This window comes from Chaetomium strumarium, assembly GCF_033439665.1.
Source record: "Chaetomium strumarium strain CBS 333.67 chromosome Unknown B0T15scaffold_6, whole genome shotgun sequence".
Classification (NCBI taxonomy): domain Eukaryota; kingdom Fungi; phylum Ascomycota; class Sordariomycetes; order Sordariales; family Chaetomiaceae; genus Chaetomium; species Chaetomium strumarium.
Window position 1 is genome coordinate 2,099,090 of NW_026944434.1, and position 20,004 is coordinate 2,119,093.

Here is a 20,004-nt window from a genome sequence, read left to right on the forward strand (position 1 = left end):
CTGCACTTTCTGATGATTCTGATCGGACGTCGTCAGGTCGTCGCTGCAGCTCTGGCTCGGCGAAGGGAGCCATTACGTTACAAGTATTCTTGGAAGGGCGCAAGCCGGTTCCCGGGGCTCATTGAGGCGTTTCCATTTAGTAATCGGACCCCATCCGCATCGACGGTTTCACTCGACGTTGGCGGGGCTAAATGCGGAGTGTTGCACCAGATGCGCCGGAGACTTCGGAGTGACCTAAGCTGGCAGTGGAAGGCTCCCGAAGCCAAACACTTGGCATGAAGCTTTGCTGGAGATTGTCGCAAGGGAGGTCTCTTAGCTGTTACTGATTGCAACCCGGCAGGCACGTCAGAAGTCACTGCAGGTAGACTCAATTCTGCAACCCAGGAAACCTTATCTGGAGGCTTTGGCATTAGGAATTTGAACGTAAAATCCGCAGCCCGATAAGGTGTCGTGTGTTATCGGTCTGCATTCACAGCGTCTTCTGCACCGCTCAGGAAACGACAACAGAAGAGACACGGTAGCCGCTCGGTAGGTAATAGGTATGCGGGAATATCTTTTTCGGCAGGACGGCCAGAGATTCAAGGATCTACATGCAATGAGCTTCAGAAGGCGCAGACAGACAAAACCAAGCTGGCACAGCCTCAATAGATCTGTGGACTTACTACCTAGCTTCCTTCCTTTTCGTCTGATATCAGGGGCAGAACTTCTGAGTTCTGACATCACTGAGTTTCTGTCGGAGTTAGATCTTCCTTCATTATTAACTGCCGTACTCGCGGATCCGCAGACCGGGTCGGTTTTATCCTTATCGATCTGAGGCTTCTGAGCTCCTGCCCGACTTGTCAATTGGCGCAAAACACTTGTTCCCACCTCCTCTCTGGACACTTGCACGCTCTCCCCCAGTCGAACATGCAACACACCCTGACTCGAAGAGCGAAGTCCAGGTCCAAGTGAAAAAGGGGCTCTGTGCCAGTTGCCTCACGGCGCGAGCCGAAACCCCAAACCGCCGCGTGCCTTTGCTGCCGCCGCAGATGACGCAGATAAGCCAGGCTTATCTCGTGCTAGTTTCGATCATCACATAGATCCCCCAATTGCAGGCCCCGTCGTCCTGGTCCGCATCCCAATATCCCCAATCTTACGGCCTGCATAACGGCTGCTGCTCACCTATCGCTGGCTGCTTTCCTCCATCCGCGCGCGCTGCCAGGTGGCCGTCCCCTTCCTTTTCATCTCACGAGACGCACTTCCCTTATCGGTCAACTGTGCTAGCGGGGGGTGGAAAAGGGCTGTGCCAAACAGCAGATAGCCACCACGATAAGGGCGTCTCGGTTGCCCACCTTCCAGGGTACCGATACCAGCCAGGATCAACATCGTTGCACGGCCCGTCGTTATCTTGTTGACCAGGGACGCGTGGGCGTGGCCAGCCGCGCGGATTGCGGGAGACTTTGACTGGACGGGGTGATTTGCGCTGAGCCGGGAGGGGCATCGACCTCAACGTCACCTACCTACCGTAACCTACACCTTATCTCCACGGTACAATCGCCGGGCCCGTTCTTATCGGACCCCAGCTTGACAAGCGCGGAGCCGTCCTCCCCGCGCCGCTGGAGCGGTAGAGTACCTACCTGCGTTGGCTATCTCCAGGAAGCTGACAAAAAGAACCTTGCCGTGTGGCATCCGTGGACCCTGTCAGTGCCAACAACAGCTCTGAACGGTCAGGGGCAGCTGCTTGGGCCCCGTCCAGTGTGCGTCACTGCGCACCCACCACCTCCGCGGGGCTGTTATCGACGGGAAACTTCCCGATCCGAGGAGCCAGTCGCCTGATTGCGCCTCCCGTGCGTCTCCGTGGCACCCCGGCAGTGGAACGCCCCATCCTCTTGGTTCGCTGGGTCGAGGAGGACCGTTTAGCCAGGTTGCATTCTCGGCGATCCTGCCGAACGGCAACCAGTTTCCAAGCCAGCCGTACACTTGGTGACGCCGCTGCGAAACGGCCCCCCAAATTACCTCGGCCATGTCTACTCCTTGCGCCGTCCCCCGGACGGTTCCCATTGCCATTGCGCCAAAACCGCCGCGCTTCCCTCCGAGCCGTCAAAGCAGCCTACACCTCGATTCGTACCCTGGGCTCCGGAGCGGCTTCGACTCGCCGGACTCGGACTCGGTAATAAGTGGATCCTCGGGCCCTTGCGAGGCCTGTCTGAACCGGAGGAGCGATTGTGTCATGGGCGACGACGAGGAAAGCTGTGTTGCATGCTTGGTGGCCGGCACCGAGTGCTCGATGGTTGACAGCCCACCACCACCACGCAAGCGCAAGCTGAATGGCGGTGACCTAGATGGCAGCAGCAGCAAACGAAGGTGAGACGCGGACCTCTCCTTATTAACTGCACCCCACGCTTGCCCCAATACGCCAGCCTGTGGCCCTCCCCCCCTCTGCCCCCCGTGCCCGCTGCATGAGGCGCACACCGAGGGCCGGGCGCCAGAATCTACAACAGGTCGGCTAACACCCGATTGGCCAATGTAGTTCTCCTGGCCGCTCTGATATCAGGCGGAGACGGCATCAGCAGCAGAGCGTCTCGTGCACCACGGCCAGCAGCTCGCTCGTCGAGGATATGGCCAACTTCGGCGGTCCGACGCTGCTCAAACGCACCCTCGGCCTCCAGGCGGACCGGTATAGCCAGTATATCGGGCCGACCACCGACTTCGAGCCCTCCCTGATCAACCTCTCCCCCTTTGACCCGCACGACGAGAGCCTCCTAGCACGCGGTACGCTCAGGAGGGTCAGCGACCAAGACACGTTCCTGCTGCTGCCCGACCACAACACGCCGGGCTACGAACACATCTTCAACGACGCCGACGAGATCGAGAACATTGTTGCCCCGCATGGCCGCAAGCTGATCGACCTGTACTTCCGGGTCGTACACCCGGGCTTCCCCATCATACAGAAGACCGTGTTCCTCGAGAAGTACGAGCGGTCGCACCGCGAGTTCTCGCCTCCGCTGCTCGCCGCCATTTATCTCCTGGCCATCAACTGGTGGGAGCACCACGAGGAGCTCGCGAGCCTCCCGCGGCCCAATGTGCGCGAGCTCGAGAGGCTGGTGCGGACGACGTTGGCCGACGCCATGTACCGGCCGAAGCTGTCGACAATCCAGGCCGGGCTCATTCTGTCGCAGCGGCCCGAGGGAGACCAATGGGCGCCGACGGCCCAGCTCGTCGCCATCGGCCAGGAGCTCGGCTTGCATCTAGATTGCAGCCACTGGAAGATCCCGCCGTGGGAGCGCGGTCTCCGGAAACGGCTGGCTTGGGCGTTGTATATGCAGGTAAGCCGTGCAGCCTAACAGCGGGATCGAATGGGGGCGCTAACGAAGCGTTTGTTCCAGGACAAATGGGGTGCGCTCGTCCACGGGCGGCCATCGCACATATTCGCCCCCAACTGGGCCGTCCAGCAGCTGAAGCCGAACGACTTCCCGGACGTGGAATGGGACGAGAACGATGGCGAAGAGCGCATCGAGATCGAGCGCGGACGGGTGCTGTTCGGGCAGATGGTGCAGCTGTCGCAGATCCTCGCCGAGATCCTCGAGACCTTCTACACGCTGCAGGCGGCGCAGGCGGCCACCAACGCGGGCGCGCAGGCCACGCAGCTGATCCTCTCGCTCGCCAAGCCGATCCAGCTCAAGCTCAAGGAGTGGTACAGCGCCCTGCCTGCCGTCGTGCGCATGGACTCGTCCTTCCAGAGCCCCGGCCTCGTCCACCAGCAGCCCAGCCCACGCTTCTCCAGCATCGGCTACCTCCACCTCGCCTACTTTGCCACCGAAATCACCCTCCACCGACGCATCATCCGCTCCATGGACACCTCCTCAGCGGCAACAACAACAACAACAACAACAACAACAACAACAACAACAACAACAACAACAACAACAACAACAGTAGGAGGCGGAGGAGGAGGAGGCAGCACGACGCCCACCACCACCAATCCCGCCGCCACCGCCGCCGCCGCCATCTCGCCCTCACTTTCTTCCGTACTAACCCCCGGCGGCGTCGGCGTGGATCCGTACGTGCAGCACATCTGCCGCAGCGCGGCCAAAGCCCGCCTGATCTCCGCCATGGACTTCGTCAACCGCCTGACGCCGTCTCACCTGCGGTCGTTCTGGTACTTCGCCTCCAAGACCAACTTCGCGCTGATCGGCACCTTTGGCTCGCTGCTGTGGGCGACCTCTCCCGGCCGCGAGGAGGCCGAGTGGTACCGCCGCCGCCTGGCCGAGTACCGCTGGACGCTGTCGGTGTCGTCCAAGCCCGGGGAGGGTAAGGGGCTGACCGAGTTTGCCATGGGCATGCTGGACATTTCGACCGGGTTGTTGAAAAAGCTGCCTGAGAAGCCGAGCCTGAGCAGGAGTGGGAGTGCCGTGGATATTGATGCTGCCAGGCGCCAGAGCTTGCTTGCCCTTGGTGGGACCGGCAATACCGCCAGTGGGTTGTCGCGTATGGGGATGGGGATGGGTGGTCATGGGTTTGGTGGTGGTGGTGGTGGTGGTGGTGGTGGAGAAGAAGGACGACATAGCGCCGAGGCCAGTGTGATGCAGAGCCCACCGAGCGAGGAGAGCGAGAGTTCGGAGGAGGGGGTGTATGGCAATTTCTCGGCCACGGCGGGCATGGCGGGGATGGGCGACTGAGAAGGTTTATATATATTGATATCGATGGTGGTGGTTCGTTCGTCCTCGGCTGGATGGGCTTTTGCGAGGGATTCCAGCTGGGATATCGCTGGGGAATCTCAGGTCGAATCGGGCTGGGAGAGACGCATATGAGGGACGCCGGCTATTCTTTATTCGCTCTTTTGGCTCGCTGCGGAAATGTTGGATATTTGGCGATCTCGTGAGCGGAAAAAGAGAATGGCGGCTGTTGGCGCGGGCATGGCGTGCCGAGCACGCGATCTGCTCAACAACCAGTAGCGCGGCGTGTGGCTGAGGGGTCCTGGCCCGGGGCTGGATGGCGTCATTTTGTCCTGGGACTGTGTCTGAAAATCTCTCCTTTTTTCTTCTCTATACTTTTTGAGACGTCGGTTGTGTCCCGGGGGGGGATGAGTCTCAAGGTGGCGGTTGGGGCCGCTGTGCCCCCTTGGCCCGCGTGGGGACTTTACACCGTAGGGGCTTTCAGCACCGATGACGGATGGACGGGAATGAGTCGATGCGACATGCCTTGCTTTCCGCGCAATAGTTATACTTTTGGTCATGGGATGAAAGGGGGAATTCTGATACCCGCCGGCTTATAGACGGATTTTGGGTGTCTGCACCTATTGCAAGGTGGGCGGCTCGTCTTTGTCCTTTTGCGTGTGTTGGGAGTTGCCAGATGGGCAGGATCTAGGATATACAGATTGCGAATGATGGATGGTGGTACCTTGGATAGTTATTCCCGCTTTCTCTGTCTTGTCTTACATCCCGGACTCGCACATGCATCAGTGCAACCCGTGTGGAGCAGCATGACGGCGCGGTGTTCATTACTGGTACAGTACATGGAGTTATGTTGGACTTCTCCCGCCGAGCCCTCTCAAACCTGTGTCTGCACCGATGTTCCTCCGGAGCTTGTATGCTGTATCCGGCGGGTGAAATATAAGGACCCCTTTTTGTATCAAGAAAACACGGTCTCTACTTTCATCCAATATTGACAGGTCGAATTAACATCTTCAATAAATCTCCTCCTCAACTCGAAGCGAAATCAGATTTTCAAAATGCAACCACTCATCACTTCCCATACCCGTAATAACTGGTGTACGTGGGCGTTGGCTCCGTCGGGTCCGCGGGCAGCTCAGCCGCGGCCTGGCGCGCACTGGGCATCTCTGGCAGATAATACGTCCCCGGCATCTCGTGGGGGTGCGGCTGTGTCGGCTGCGGTGGGCTCCCGTAGTAGTACACTGGCAACTTCGGCTGCTCCGTGAGCTGGTGGTGTTCGTCGGGTGGCGCCACTGATGCTGTTGCGGCTGTGGCTGCGTATTCTTGCTCTGGCGATAGTGGTAGTACCTGTTGTTTCCTCCTGCGCCAGAACAATAGCCCCAGTATTAATGCGCCGATGACCACCAAGGGAATGACGACGCCGATTGCCGCTTTTGCGCCGGTTGAGAGGCCCGAAGAGGAGTCTGCGCTGCTGGAGGCGGAGCCGGAAATCGCGGGGGGGTCTCCGGGGGATGCTGTCGTAGAGGGAGCGGCGGTATCGGTCGTATCGGACGCTGATGACGACGACGATGTCGAGGTAGAGGTGTACAAGTCTGTCGACTGGTACACCATGCGCACGCCGTATGCATTGATCCCGCCCGGCGCGGTCACCTGCGCCGTCCCGACCGACGTCTTCCCCCGCCTCTCGGTTGTCGTGATGACCGTCCCCGTCTCGGCCGGCGCGACCCACGTGCAGAACAGCGTCTCCCACACGCTACTAAGGGTCAGCGGGTCCGCCACGCACGACAGCTTAATGTCGCCGTAGGTCGGGCAGCAGGTGACCGTCGTGATGGACGACACGCCCGTGGTGTCGTAGCATGCTGTCCAGTAGCCGCTCGGGCAGGCAATGCCCGGCGAGTAGAAGAAGGACGAGTCCGAGGTCGAGAAGCGGGACGGCAGACAGGACGGTCGGTCATCGATCATGAACAGCGGCGGGTCGTCCGGGAGGTAGATGCCCCCACAACCTTCATTGGGCCGCGTGAAGGTCGTGGTCAATGGTATCGTGGGAAAGGAGGTGATCACCAGGGGCGTCGGAGAGGTTGTCGTCGCGAGGACCGACGTCGAGGTAGCCATCGTTGGCTGGTTGACGCTGGATGCTCAGCGTCCTCAAACCCGCAACGCGCCAACTCCAAAAGTCAATCGACGCCAACAAAAATCGCGGTCCCTGAGAAGGGTTGCAAGACGACGGAACTTGCTCCGACCCCCTCCCATTGCGAGCTAGGTACTAGGCACACTAGTCCTTGACCGGATTGTATCCGTAGGGGGGTGCTTCCCTTGTTGATTGATCGCCCGGGTGCCGGACTCGACGAATAACCCCGGCCAAGCATTTCGCTTCTTAGCGAGGTCTCGGCAGAGCCGTCGGAACCGCTGAAGGATTTAAGTGGCCCGCTCGGACAAGGGTGCTGCATGGGTCCTGAACGGGTCGGGATCGGGAACAGGTTTGCTTGTTCATTGGCCAAGGACCGCCGACTTCGAATCTTCCTAGGTGGGACAGCGAGGCTGAGAAGCGACTGTGCTGAGCCGTCAGCTTCGTGGGATCAAATATAAATTATGCATCTCGAAACCAGAATGACAACCAGTCAGCGGAATCGCCGGGAAGCGCAACAATGTATGAGGGGCGAAATTACGAAACAGTGTTGCATTCTGCGGTTCAGCATCACATGCGCCCCCCGGAACTGCCCTCGCCGCGCCGCTCCCGTTCCAACATGGCATCGAACTCTTTCTGAGCCTGTTCCTTGGCGTACGCCTTCTCTTGCTCGCTCGTGGGATATGTGTACTGCTCCGTCTTCTCTTGCTCACTCCTCCCATATGTGGGCTGCTCCGTCCTCTCCCGGCCACCGAGCCGCCGTTGTTTATTATTAAACCGTTCCAGCGCGGCCTCCAGATCCGTCATCCTCTGTTGTGTCTGCTCCCCAGCCTGCTCGAACCTTTGGTTGAGTTGTTCCGCGATCGCCTGCGATCTGACCCTGTCCCAGGCAGATCCCTGTCCCGTTGAAGGATTGTAGCTGGTTGAGGATTGCTTAGGTCGTTGTCTCTGAGTCGGCGCAACCGGTGAGGCATCGTCGAACAAAAAGGTGTCATCATCCTGCGCCGCGTCCTGTGGCTGCGGCGCGGATTGCTGTGCTGGCTGCTGTTGCTGCTGGCGCTGCTGCTGCGGGGACCAGCTTCCGATTGTCGTGCTTCTTTCATATCCCGGTGCGCCCTGTATGGCGTCGGTGCCTGGCACGCTTTGCTGGTTCCTTACCGTTTTCGCGGCGTCGCGTATCGTCTTGAGCCGGGGGTCGGCGATCACATTCATTAGGTAGGTCGTATACGCATATGAATCGACGAAGCCCTTGACCAAGAAATAGCACACGATTCCGTACGCGCCGAAGCGAAAACCGTGCCAGAGCCGGACAGCCGACGGGCCCGTGAGGAACGGTCTCGAGGCGGTCGGGAAGGCATTCGGATTAAACTTCGCCGGGTCGGGGGTGATGAAGGGGAAGCGGAGCGTCGCACGGCCGCGCCAGGTGAAGTACAGCGTAGTTGCTAGCACTAGAGGGGGCGACCAGGAAGATATCGCGCAGCATCTGGAGCGATGATAGGCGAGCGCATCAGCCTCCGTTGTTGTCAACACGCGGCGCATTTCGGCCGAGAAACCGGCGAGGCTGCTCGCAACCTGGACCTTGTGCCACTGGGTCGTGTAGCCGAAGAATGGCGCAAAGGGTGGCACCTGCGGGAGACTATCAAATGGGACGCTGAGCAGCTTCAACGCCCGCTCCGTCTGCTCCGGTGTGATTCCGATAATCTGGCCGCGCGGGGAGAGCTTCCCAAGCGAGTTCGGATCGGTTGGGCGGTCCTGCTGGCCTTCCTCTGCCGAGTCGCTCGGCCAGTCTCCGCTTGGCCACGACGACATGGTTGTCTCGATTAACGGGGTACTTAAAGAAGTGAGACAGAATAGCAATTGGCTGCGTATGTTGGCGCTTCGGCCAGGGACAAGCGAGGTGGTGATGCCAGAGGTACTCCGTAGAACAGGAGCTTGGGCCAGTGGATTTGATGACGTTAAGGGTGTAATATACCGTAATCCTTGTGCAACTTTCATAACACATCCATGGATCCCGGTCATACAGCGAACCCACCAAATCCAGGGTCGTCCCCTGGTAAATATGCTAATAAGTACCCGGAGGTCACTCGATCGAAATGAGTCGCGGCTAAATTCTCTTTTATTTTTGTAGCCTTTCGCTGCTCTTTATACCGTAAAACACCGCGAAGGTCGGATATGCTACGTGGGGGGCGCTAAGGGTTTTCCGTGGCACCGATTGGTTTGATCCTTCCGTGCCTGGGCAATATGGTACGTGTCACAGTGCCTATCACAGTCATGCAAGCTGACCAGCACTGTAACACAGACCACGTTTGCGCGGCCGGGCAGGATCAAGCGGCTCGGTAGTACTTTAAGTGGAGCAAATAGTAATATCCCTTGAATCATTTTGAGAATAATACTAACGTGGTTGATAAGCGAATGCTCCAGACAAGCGAATGCTCCACTTTACCGCGCCTACATAACACCTTCTCCTCGCATACATTTTCTTTGCAACCCAATATGCATCCAAAAGACGACGAACGCCAGATAATTTTAGCCCTCCAAGCTCTTGAGAAAGACTCTACTTTGAGCCTAAGAGCTGTAGCTAAGATCTATGCGGTTTATTATACTAAGCTAAGCCGTTATAGGCGTAATATATAATTACGACGCGACATTCTAGCTAATTCGCGGAAGTTGACCAATTTGGAAGAATCGGTTATTATTTAATATATCCTCGACCTAGATTCCAAAAGGTTTCCTCCCCGCTTGTCTGGTATAGAAGATATAGCAAATCGACTATTTGCCAAATATGATGTAGGACGCGTCGGTATACGTTGGGTATATAACTTCGTCAAATGGTACCCTGAGCTTACTATGCGTTTCAATCGGAAATACAACTACTAGAGGGCCTAATATAAAGACCCAGAAATTATTCGGAGCTAGTTTGCGCTTGTATAGAATACGATCGCAAAGTACGGCATCTAGGAGGCAGATATCTATAACTTCGACGAGACTAGGTTTCTAATAGGCGTTATTACAACCTCAATGGTTATTATAAGCTCTGAACATTATAGTAGGGCAAAGTCAAAGCAGCCTAGTAATCAGGAGTGGGCAATAGTGATCCAGGGTATCAATGCTACTGGCCAGGCGATCCCACCGTTTATTATCGTCCAGGGCAAATATTACCTCTCCTCTTAGTATAAGGGCAGCCTATTACCAAAGGAATAGGTTATTGCGACATCTGAAAACAGTTGGACTAGCAATAACAGAGGTTTAGATTAGATCAAGTATTTCGACATATATACCAGAGCTCGAACAACTGGGGTTTATCGCCTTCTCGTCCTCGACAGCTATAATAGCCACTACTCGATCGACTTCGAGCTCTACTATAAGGAGAATAACATTATTACGCTCTATATATCTCTGCACTTATCTTATATCCTCTAGCCGCTCGATATTAGGTGTTTTAGCCCGCTTAAGACGGTATATGGCAAGCAGATCGAGGCGATAATATGGGCAAGCATAACCTATATTACTAAGGAAGACTTCTTTCCCGTATTCCTCGTAGCTTACCAGGTAGTAATAACACCCGGAAATATTTAGGGAGGTTTTAAAGGCGCTGGACTCGTTCCTTTTGATCCCAAGAAGGTAATCTCCCAGCTCGACATCCGTCTGAAGACACTAATACCCTCAAACTCCCAGCCTGGCAGTACCTACACCTGGGTTTCTAAGACCCCAAACAACCTAGTCGAAGCTTCCTCGTAGTCCACCCTTATCAAGAATCGAATTGCCCGGCATCAAAATAGCTCTCCAACCGAGATTTTAAGAGCAGTTGATATCCTTACAAAAGGGACGTCTAAGGTTATATATCAATTGGCATTGTTAAGAGCAGAGAACCAAAGCCTCCGAGCAGCAAATAAGGTACTAAGCAGGCGTCGGCAGGCTAAAAAACAACAGCTCCGACAAGGAGGATTGCTTACTATATAAGATGCAAAGGACTTGCAGGGTCAGAGAGAGGTTGAGGTGCAGATAAAGGAGGAAACACGGGCGGGTAGTGGTCGGAAGCCGAGGGTCGAGACGCGCGCGCAGCGCTGTGGCACCTGCGGCGAACCTGGCCATAATGCGCGTACCTGTCAGATAGTTGTAGAAACGTCTGAGGAAGACGATTCCGAGTAGTTTCATTTGTTTGAAGCGGTTTTGGTGGGATTGATATACATTTTGTTATATAGGTGCAACTTTGTGGAGCATTCGCTTGTCTGGAGCATTCGCTTATCAACTACGTTATTCTTCTTATAAAATAAACCTTAAAGCTCCTTGAATGTTATTCCCTAAGGAGAACTATTTCGTAGAGTAGTGCTTAATGCTATGATAAGATTCAAAACCCTACGCATCCGTACCAAGGGTGGTGGGTGTGAGATCGGGGAGTTGTTGGTTAGGTTGAGGGTTTTGCTTAGCTGAGCCTGCACGCCCGGTAAGGTAAGACAAAAAGGGAAAGCGTGATGGGGCGACGTTCCGCGCTAACAAACAAACCAGTCTTGTCCCGTAGCTTTGCGCTGCCCGCTTTCACCATTTTCGAGTTATAAAAGCCATGGTACCTGAACACATTTATTACCCATTCCAGTTTTACTATAGCACCGCCCGGGAGAACGCTGTTAAGATGCTTTATTCCCTACACATCGTTATATCTTCTCGCTTTCCAATATCGGCTTGGCCTCCTCGCTCCGCCACCAGCTGCCGTCGCCGCCGGGGAACTCGTACCGGTCCATGCTCTCGGGCTTCATCTCAACGCTGTACCCCGGGTCGGTCGGGGTCTGGTAGTAGCCGTCCTTGATGACGGACGGGTGCAGGAAGTGCTCGTGCAGGTGGTCGACGTACTCGAGCACCGAGCGCTTGCCGCTGACGACGACATAGTCGATGGTGCTGAGGTGCTGCGTGTACTCGGGCAGGCCGACGCCGCCCGAGTGCGGCACGATGGGCACGCCGTACTTGCGGGCCATCAGCAGCACGGCGAGCACCTCGTTGACGCCGCCCATGCGGCAGGCGTCGATCTGGCACACGTCGATGGCGCCCGACATGAGCAGCTGCTTGAAGACGACGCGGTTCTGGCACATCTCGCCCGTGGCCACGCCGATGCCGTACGGCCGCAGCGCGTCGCGCACCGCCTTGTGGCCGAGGATGTCGTCGGGCGACGTCGGCTCCTCGATGAACCACGGCTTGAACTCGGCCAGCTGCTTCATGTACTCGATGGCCTCGGGCACCGACCACACCTGGTTGGCGTCCACCATCAGCACGTTGCCCTTGTCGTAGCCGATCACCTCGCGCGCAATGGTCAGCCGCCGCCGATCCTGCTCGACGTTGCCGCCGACCTTCAGCTTGAAGTGCTTGTACCCCTTGGCCTGTGTTTCCTGCAGCAGCGCGCGCATCTTGTCCTCCCCGTAGCCGAGCCAGCCGGCGCTGGTGGTGTAGGCCGGCACGGCGCGGCTGTTCTCGGCGTCGCGCATGCGCTCGGCCTTGCCGGCCTCGGCCTCCTTCAGCATGGCGATGGCCTCCTCGGGCGTCACGGCGTCGGTGATGTAGCGGAAGTCGATGCAGTCGACGAACTGCTCGGGCGTCATCTCGGCCACGACCCGCCACACGGGCTTGCCGAGCACCTTGGCCCACAGATCCCAGATCGCGTTCACCACGGCGCCCAGCGCCAGGTGGATGACGCCCTTCTCGGGCCCGATCCAGCGGAGCTGGCTATCGTTGACGAGGTGGCGCCATGTTTGGCCCCAGTGGGCGACCAGGCTGGACAGCGTGCGGCCCTTGATGCGCTCGGCGACGTGGTTGATGGCGGCGCAGACAATGTCGTTGCCGCGGCCGATGGTGAAGGTCTGGATGGACCGTGGATTAGCCTGGGAAGAGGGGAGTGCTGCGAGGATGGGGTGTGGTCTGTCTGCGTACCATGCCATGGCCCGTGTAGGAGGAGTCTGTTTTGAGGATGCAGTAGGCAGACGAGTAGTCGCCTGCTGCGTTCATGGCATCCGAGCCGGTCTTGTCCAGAGAGGTCGGAAACCGGACATCTCGTGTGGTCCAGCCGGTGATGGTGATTTCGGGCATGGCTGGCGGCTGCTACGGGGAGAGAACGCGCAGTGGGCTGGGTACGGGTCGGTGAACGAGATGTCGAGGACGAGTATCAACCTACTGTCCTAAGTAATCCCCTCACTGCTAACAACCGCTTTAAATCCAGTCGGCAGCACCATGGTAGCTCCAGGACGCGACCTTGACCGTCCACTTCTATAGCGACCATGCGTGGGGCCCAGTGTTGGGAATGAGGGGCATGGTGGGGTTGAACGTTGCGGGCAGCTCCGGGGTCGAGGCAGCGGCCTGTGATTGATGGATAAATCATGGAGTATGGGGTACGGAGTACTGCTGAGCAGGGCACCCTCGAGGCACCGCATCGCAGCATCACTGACGCGCCCTGTATCAGGAGTCGACCTATTGATGGTTGTTGTCGTCGGAATAATTCACGCTGAAGTCCGAGTGTCGGCCGGCGATTGCCGGTCCAGGACGTCATCGCCAAATCCCTTTCTGTCACCCGGCCAAGCCCTCTCCATGGCGCCGGCGGATTGGAGACGAGCCTTGGCCGCCTTAGCTGATGCTTAACCACAGTACCGTACGGAGCAGTCAGTGGTGGGAATTGGAGGTGAAGTTGGCTAGCCTTCGCAAGGTGGGATAGATGCGTGTCTAGCCGTAGAAATACGGGCTGCGGGCCCCATTAAAAAGGTTAGAAACGCTCACTGGGGCACGGTAATTTTGTTCCTGTCCCGTTTGATTAGCACTGGATGCCTTCGCCCTCGCACGACAGCAGACGGTTTCAAGGGCAGGCGTGTGCTTCTCAAGGTGTTCGTCTGTGTATGCACCAGCGTAACGGAAACGCCTTGTCAGTTTCACTCAGAAGCGGGATTTAGACCCGAAGTGTTCTCTTTGCATTGCTAAAAGTGATGGAACTATGGAACTACTTACTAGTATCATGCAAGCGAGGAAGGCACCCTCGAATGCTGGATGTCGAAGGAGCAAACACCATTTCGGTGTTTGCCGACTGCTGGAGCGGGTTCACGCGCACCTACTCATCCACTGCATAGTACTAACATGGAGAGCTTCGCACCTGATGATCTCTCGAGTCAGTGGCCGCGGGGTTTGATTTTGTGCCTCGAGTATCGGCCGGAATCCCCGACTCTGAGCACTTGGGCTCCGCCAAAGGCGAACTTGAGCCACCACTCCAGCTCGCCAGCCCTTCAATGCCAAGCACATCAACCATGCCCTCATGACTCCGTATCGTCATCAAGGCGTGATAGAAGCTTCTTGCGGCCTTCTATCGCCACCGGAACTGACTCGGGTCCAGGAGCAGCTATTCTGAAAATGTGGTATAAATGATCACTCTGCAGCTCAGCTTCAGTCTTCATCCAATCAATAGCCGCAATCGCACAACAATAGCCTATTGCTAGTTCCCTATTGTGACCTTCTGAGTTGTGGACTCCTATTATTACGGGCTCCTCAATAGGCACTTCCCAATACACAATGGAACAATGGAAAGGAGGTTTATTTGGAGCGAGAGCATCTACGCCACAGAGAAAACTACAAAAGGGCGTCACGAAGCAACGAAGCTGCCACCTCGGTAAACAATTCCACGCAAGCATATCACGCCCGGTAACAAGAGCCGATATAAGCAATACCCAAGACGACGAGTCGAAATTCCTGACGCCCCGTCAACTATCATCAGCATCTTTGGATCCCAGTAATCCTAGACCAGACTTGCCTTCACGAAGACACGGGCAGTTCTACGAACGCGAGACACCTTTCCCGCCCTTAGAACGACTCAGACAGCCAGCTCAGATGTTCTCGGAACTCTCGCACCTCATTCCCGGCAAACAGCTGCGGCGGCATTCGTCGACCCAGATCCGTCGCGCCCTCTCGATTTCGAAAATGAAGCCGCGCAGGAAGACACCAACGCTTTCCATCGCCCCGGTGGAGGATGCCCCGAAGCCCTGTCCCGGCCATGACAGGACCAGGACATCGAGCGTCGACCTAATCGCGGAGCAGTACCGGACTCTACTGGAAGTTCGGCGCGACTCCACGTATTCGGATACCGATTGTTCCCAGCACGACGACAGCCACAACTGCGAACTCCTCGCCACCACTACTGAACGGCGGCGCAGCTCGAGCTACTATTCCCCAGAGGAATCTCCCTTGGACCCTTCACTCGACTTCGCCGAGTGGCAGGATATATCTCCACGATCAGAAAACGACACGCTGGTCTCGTTCGACGACGAAGCCGTATACTTCAAGCCCGTCTCCTTCTCTCCGGAGCTACCGTCCCAATTTTCCCACCACCATCCTTCTTTCCAGACGACGACAGAGAGAAGGCTTCCATCACCATCATTATCGTCGTCTTCTGCGTCTTCTGCGAACGACAGCAGCAACGTAAGCCTGCAGATCTGTCTCGATCTCCTCACGCGCGAGCTATCAGCGGCAATTGGAGGGAGCCGGCCGGCGAGCCACTCTTCCTCTTCTTCTTCTCCGGAGAGTGAGAGTAACAGCGGCATGTCGGCGCTGCAGGTGTGGGCCATGATCGAGGCGTACGAGCGGTTGCGGGACCAACTGGTTGAGATCGGTACCACTACTGCTACTACTGCTAGTCACGGCAGGAAGGATGATGATGAGGATGAGGATGGGCGGCGGGCGAGGGAGATGGAGCGCATGTTTGATATGTGGCTACGGGCGTTGTACGCCATCCACGACTCGCTGGCTCGCTAAATTGGAGAGACGAGAGTATGGGACTGCGGATGGTGGGGTGCATGTGCACTGGTGATGATTATGTGGCAGGGGTTGGTTGGGATTTCCAGGTTGGGAAGGAGTTGTGGGATTATTAGTGTAGATTGTGGCGTTGGGTGTGTGCGATACCAAGGTACCGAGTTTTGTTTCCATCTCAATAGACCGCTGCTTTATCAACAGATGATCCTCTTCTAAGCTAAGCTGTTTGGCCTGTTTGATCTGGCTGTATGTGTTCATCACGATCGCCACGGCGTTCAAATCAAAGGTGCTTCTTCCCGACCGCTATTGAAGAGCGTCGATAAGGTGAAGCGGCGTGACCAGAACTGGCACGGGGCAATCAGAATATTGTGTGGACTCGAATCGAACCTGAAGCTGGAAGCTGAGATGCATCGCGAAGACAGGTTCCATGTCCGAGGTTTGATTAACATTTAGTTATAGTAACACTCTTATATGACGTGATGGGCCATGAGAAACCAAAACTATGTACTCACTATATAAAGTACAACCCAAGATCTCGAGGCAATCCAGTATCCATCGCGTTTGCTTTACCTGGACATAGAAGTTCCGACCGAGCGTTTCCATCGTGGTTATTGGTGAGTACAGGGAGTATGAGCCACCAAGCCAGCGCCCTGTGGCGCGCTATGGTAGGCATGCCCGACGATTCTTAGAATCTTGAGATGTTTATGGAAGTGTACCATGTATTCTTGTTCATTTTCCAATCACTCTATAGAGCTGGACGCTCCCTGGATCATTCCCAGGGAGCGCGTGCGCGTACCGCACTAGGGTATGCTGGGAACAGGGGGAGAAAACAACATCTTCAAGAATCAGATAAAGGTACGAAGAAGTATGATTGGCGGGGGACCATAAAACTGGAACTATGGTAAAGCGAATCACTTACACGTATCGTGGTGGCTGAGCTAGTAAGCCGCGGTGCGGCTGATTATTGATATCAGGGGGTCCAGCGGCGACTCCGGCCCTGGAGGCAACACAAGGCTGCGAAAAACACACCTCCAAGCACTATTCAAAGACTTGACGACTTGCCCCCCCAACAACTTCTGTTTAGTCCAACAATGGATCCGTTGAGTGTAGCCGCGTCCATCGGAGGTCTACTCTCGGCGGCGGGCGCCGTGGCCAAGCTGCTGGGGCCCTATGTCGCTGCGATCCGCGACACACCCGAGATCGCCGTTACGGTACACACCGAAGTTCAGGCCACCACCATCATCTTGTCAGCGCTTCAAAGCCTTGCGCAGAATATGGCATCTGTGCCTGTTCAACGTGCCGCACTCGTCCAGGTCGACCAGCTTATCGCTATCCTGACCGATGGCGTTCTCTTATTCTCCCACCTCGAGGCAACGGTCGGGTCTCTTCTCCTTGGGGACTCTCCGAGTCCTGTTGCGAGTCTTGACTTCAGATTCCGCTTGCAGTGGGCAAGAAAGGAGACCGAGCTTACGTCAATTGTGACGCGCTTACAAGGCTTCAAAGCTTCTATTTCTCTGATGCTGGGCATTTTTCAAAGGTATGGCGCTCATCACCTCTGCTCTTCCCACGATCCCATCCCTTCATTCCAGATTTCTAGCCGTTCAACAAATGGCTGACATTTCGCCCAGCGACTCGGCGATGCGCGCAGAGGAATGCCGAGAACAACTTACGAGCAATGTCAGACAACTCCTTGAAAGCAACAGAGATATTTGCCACCGGTTGGCGAAGCTCGAGGATTTCTATGATGCTCAGAGCCTGATTTCCAACAGGCGGGGCGTTGCCGCCCCATCTAAACTCGATCACGCCGAAGACGACGAGATGCAACAGTCTTGGGGAAACCCAGCCGGAGACGAGCAATCTGTCTCCTCTGGGGCCCTCGAACTAGGGCCTGGGCCGCCTGGCACACCCTCATTCGCCTTTGAGTCGGACTTGGAGGCATCCACCGCCTACCGTCGAGCGCAGCGAGAGACTGTGGACTTCTCGTTCCGAAGCTCGGTGGCCTGGTCAAACGGCCTATCAGCCTTCTCGAGACTTACTTTCGGCGACGTGTCCGTATTGTCAGTCATTGCACTACCAATCCACGCAGACGAGATATCCAACTCTCACCACTACACTTTCGGCGGCCACCTGCTTGCTTCTCTGCCCGCAGAGGTCTACACAAGGGCCGAGCCGAATTCTCCCGTGACCGCGGGGCGCTATGCAGATCGGAGGCGTAGAGCTTCAAGAACACGGTGTATTGTGATGTAGAAGTAGCTGATCATTGGGCCCTTCCTGTGCGGTGTCGAGTGATGAAGCACAAGCTTGATGTTGCAATATCGGTGAACTACTAGTGATATCGTGCTTTCCAACTTCGCCTCCTCTGCCAGAACTACCTTACCTCAGGTAGTACCTTAGCAACTCCTCGGACTGGCCCGCAACTCAGGTCCTAGTACTCAAATAACTCAGTGAGCACCACCGACAACCACACCACTTCCGGCCTCATCCCATGACCATCAGCCTCCCGCCAACCCAATTGGACCGTTTGGACTTGCGTACCTTAAGTTACACATGGGTCAGACTGACTCGGAGGGCAACCGCTCCAATCTCTGGCTTTCGATATCTGCCTCCTGTGCATTACCATCTGGAAACTGGAGTCGCTGGCCACCGGCTTTCCTGTATCGCGTCCGTCCTTTTGCATCTTGATTTCGTTTGACGATGGCGAAACTATCATGTTTGGATCAACTGCCCTGACAGCGCTGCTGTTGGGGTCCTATGCTACAACCGACCGCTTAATAGTTTCGAGACTACATCTTTTCTCAGCAGCAATCACTTCGCTGCGACTAACACTCCGGTTGCTTCATGCCCTGGCTGGCCCGCCGTGCATGTCGGTCTGTGAGTAATATTAGAGACAAACTACAAGTTAAACGTTTTGTTTGAGGACTCTTCGCTAATCACATATGTCTATTTTTGTCTGCGCGTCTTAGTGAAGCAGCCAGCTTTGCCATCCTACGGAAGACCGAGCTCCAGGCTCTCTGTGGCAGCACTTGTCAGGATGACCTTGCTCTCAAACTGGACCGTACACCGCGGCTCAGAACTGCGAGTCCTTGTGGCTGGGCTATGTGGTTTGCGTGGAAATCCAGGTGTGCATGATTTGAAATCAACTCCGGGAGTGACAAGCGACACTCGATTTATTCACCGCTTAACTCCGGTGTCTAGGGAACCAAGATATTGCGTCTGGCGTGTGTGTCTGCTGTCTCACGTCACTCACGAGACTCAAACGCCCAAAGGCAAAATCGTGTGTTTCTGGTCGAATGGTGGTGGTTGGAACTTGGGAAGCCTAGGAGGGTGTCTGTCGGCTTACGACGCTCCACATCTAGAGTGCTGTCATACGGAGAAAGGTGGTATGGCTAGTAAATTCAATTGGGACATGCTCCTTTTTCGGCGAGGTCTATAATCTAACGCGCAGATATGTATGTCGCATTCGCTACCAATATTGTCAGACTCAGAAAGCTGCTACCATATTCGGCACCGTGAGCAGTTTTCTGAACAGACCATCGCGTAGCACCTGCCAGGTCCTGCCTACATATCCAAGCCACTTGGGCCCCCCAAGCATACCTACCTGGTAAGGAATGCCTATTACTATATGCATAGGACGTGTGTAATGTCCTAATAAGCCTCGTGGCTACCCCCGGGACGCCCGCGACACAATGCTTGGGATTTGTGTGCGCTGTCTAAGTCAGATCTTAAAGTCCTTTTAGGACCATGTGGGACAGAGGTGCGGATGCGATGCATGGGCGACTCATAAGATATGACTGGGTGATTTGTGGGAAACTTAGGTAAGAGATTTCACCTCGTAGCCGAGTGCGGATACGTACTATTTATCTTGTAATATGAGAGCGCGGCACAATGCAATTCCTCGGCCCCCAGGTCATTGTTCCTCTTGGGGCCAAGAAGCTCGGTGTGGTACAGAACAATGAGAGCGTCAGGCGCGGAGTTACATAGGGTGGTATATTTATGCTATGCTGGTACAATACAACAACGGCCTAATAAGGCTTTGATCACTTTATTTTCCAATGGACGTTGGCGCCGGTAGTACAATGGCTGGGGTTAGCTGCGTCCCAATAACTGAAGTAAGCACTTTCGTAGCCCTACGCCCCTAGCTAACAGGTAGGTACTGTAACACAAGCTCGTGATGTCCATCGCAAGCAGTCTTCTGACTCTTCTTCACCATAGCATGTCTAAGGAGGTCCAAGATGCTTGCCGCCCCCTCAGCCTTTCCAACCGAGATACCGTACTACCTTCTTCATGCGTAGTCCTTGCATAGTACTGCCAGCCAACCGCATGATGTAAGGACCTTACAGGTGCAACACTTTGACTGGACCCGGGTGCAGACGACGATGGCAACTTGGTGGTCTTGCCCATTGCGGACTTTTGCGGTGGCTCTCTGATGGCCGGCGTTGATGGAGAGACGGAGATGTCTAT

General features: G+C 55.8%; 6 protein-coding genes across 6 annotated transcripts; 3 read left to right on the forward strand and 3 right to left on the reverse strand.

Moving 5' to 3' along the window:
• The first annotated feature begins 1,741 nt into the window (after window positions 1–1,741).
• B0T15DRAFT_274998 (fungal-specific transcription factor domain-containing protein) lies at window positions 1,742–5,010 on the forward strand. Its single transcript, XM_062863503.1, has 3 exons — window positions 1,742–2,343; window positions 2,510–3,305; window positions 3,366–5,010. Exons 1-3 carry the CDS (start codon window positions 2,003–2,005, stop codon window positions 4,656–4,658), a joined length of 2,430 nt encoding a protein of 809 aa, XP_062719221.1. The 5' UTR covers window positions 1,742–2,002; the 3' UTR covers window positions 4,659–5,010.
• Window positions 5,011–5,469: 459 nt separating this feature from the next.
• B0T15DRAFT_275165 (uncharacterized protein) lies at window positions 5,470–7,055 on the reverse strand. Its single transcript, XM_062863505.1, has one exon. It carries the CDS (start codon window positions 6,762–6,764, stop codon window positions 5,724–5,726), a length of 1,041 nt encoding a protein of 346 aa, XP_062719222.1. The 5' UTR covers window positions 6,765–7,055; the 3' UTR covers window positions 5,470–5,723.
• Window positions 7,056–7,347: 292 nt separating this feature from the next.
• B0T15DRAFT_513621 (uncharacterized protein) lies at window positions 7,348–8,586 on the reverse strand (the record flags this gene model as incomplete). Its single annotated transcript, XM_062868055.1, has 1 exon — window positions 7,348–8,586. The coding sequence occupies one exon, from the start codon at window positions 8,584–8,586 to the stop codon at window positions 7,348–7,350; it is 1,239 nt and encodes a 412-aa protein (XP_062719223.1).
• Window positions 8,587–11,180: 2,594 nt separating this feature from the next.
• On the reverse strand, window positions 11,181–12,987 carry B0T15DRAFT_275223 (enolase C-terminal domain-like protein). Its single transcript, XM_062863507.1, has 2 exons — window positions 12,694–12,987; window positions 11,181–12,623 (listed from the first exon to the last, which is right to left on the reverse strand). Exons 1-2 carry the CDS (start codon window positions 12,847–12,849, stop codon window positions 11,430–11,432), a joined length of 1,350 nt encoding a protein of 449 aa, XP_062719224.1. The 5' UTR covers window positions 12,850–12,987; the 3' UTR covers window positions 11,181–11,429.
• Window positions 12,988–14,063: 1,076 nt separating this feature from the next.
• On the forward strand, window positions 14,064–15,873 carry B0T15DRAFT_275259 (uncharacterized protein). The gene has a single exon (XM_062863508.1). The coding sequence runs from the start codon at window positions 14,311–14,313 to the stop codon at window positions 15,544–15,546; it is 1,236 nt and encodes a 411-aa protein (XP_062719225.1). The 5' UTR covers window positions 14,064–14,310; the 3' UTR covers window positions 15,547–15,873.
• Window positions 15,874–16,563: 690 nt separating this feature from the next.
• B0T15DRAFT_504665 (uncharacterized protein) lies at window positions 16,564–17,819 on the forward strand. Its single transcript, XM_062867505.1, has 2 exons — window positions 16,564–17,080; window positions 17,172–17,819. The coding sequence occupies exons 1-2, from the start codon at window positions 16,635–16,637 to the stop codon at window positions 17,788–17,790; spliced, it is 1,065 nt and encodes a 354-aa protein (XP_062719226.1). The 5' UTR covers window positions 16,564–16,634; the 3' UTR covers window positions 17,791–17,819.
• The last annotated feature ends 2,185 nt before the right edge of the window (window positions 17,820–20,004 follow it).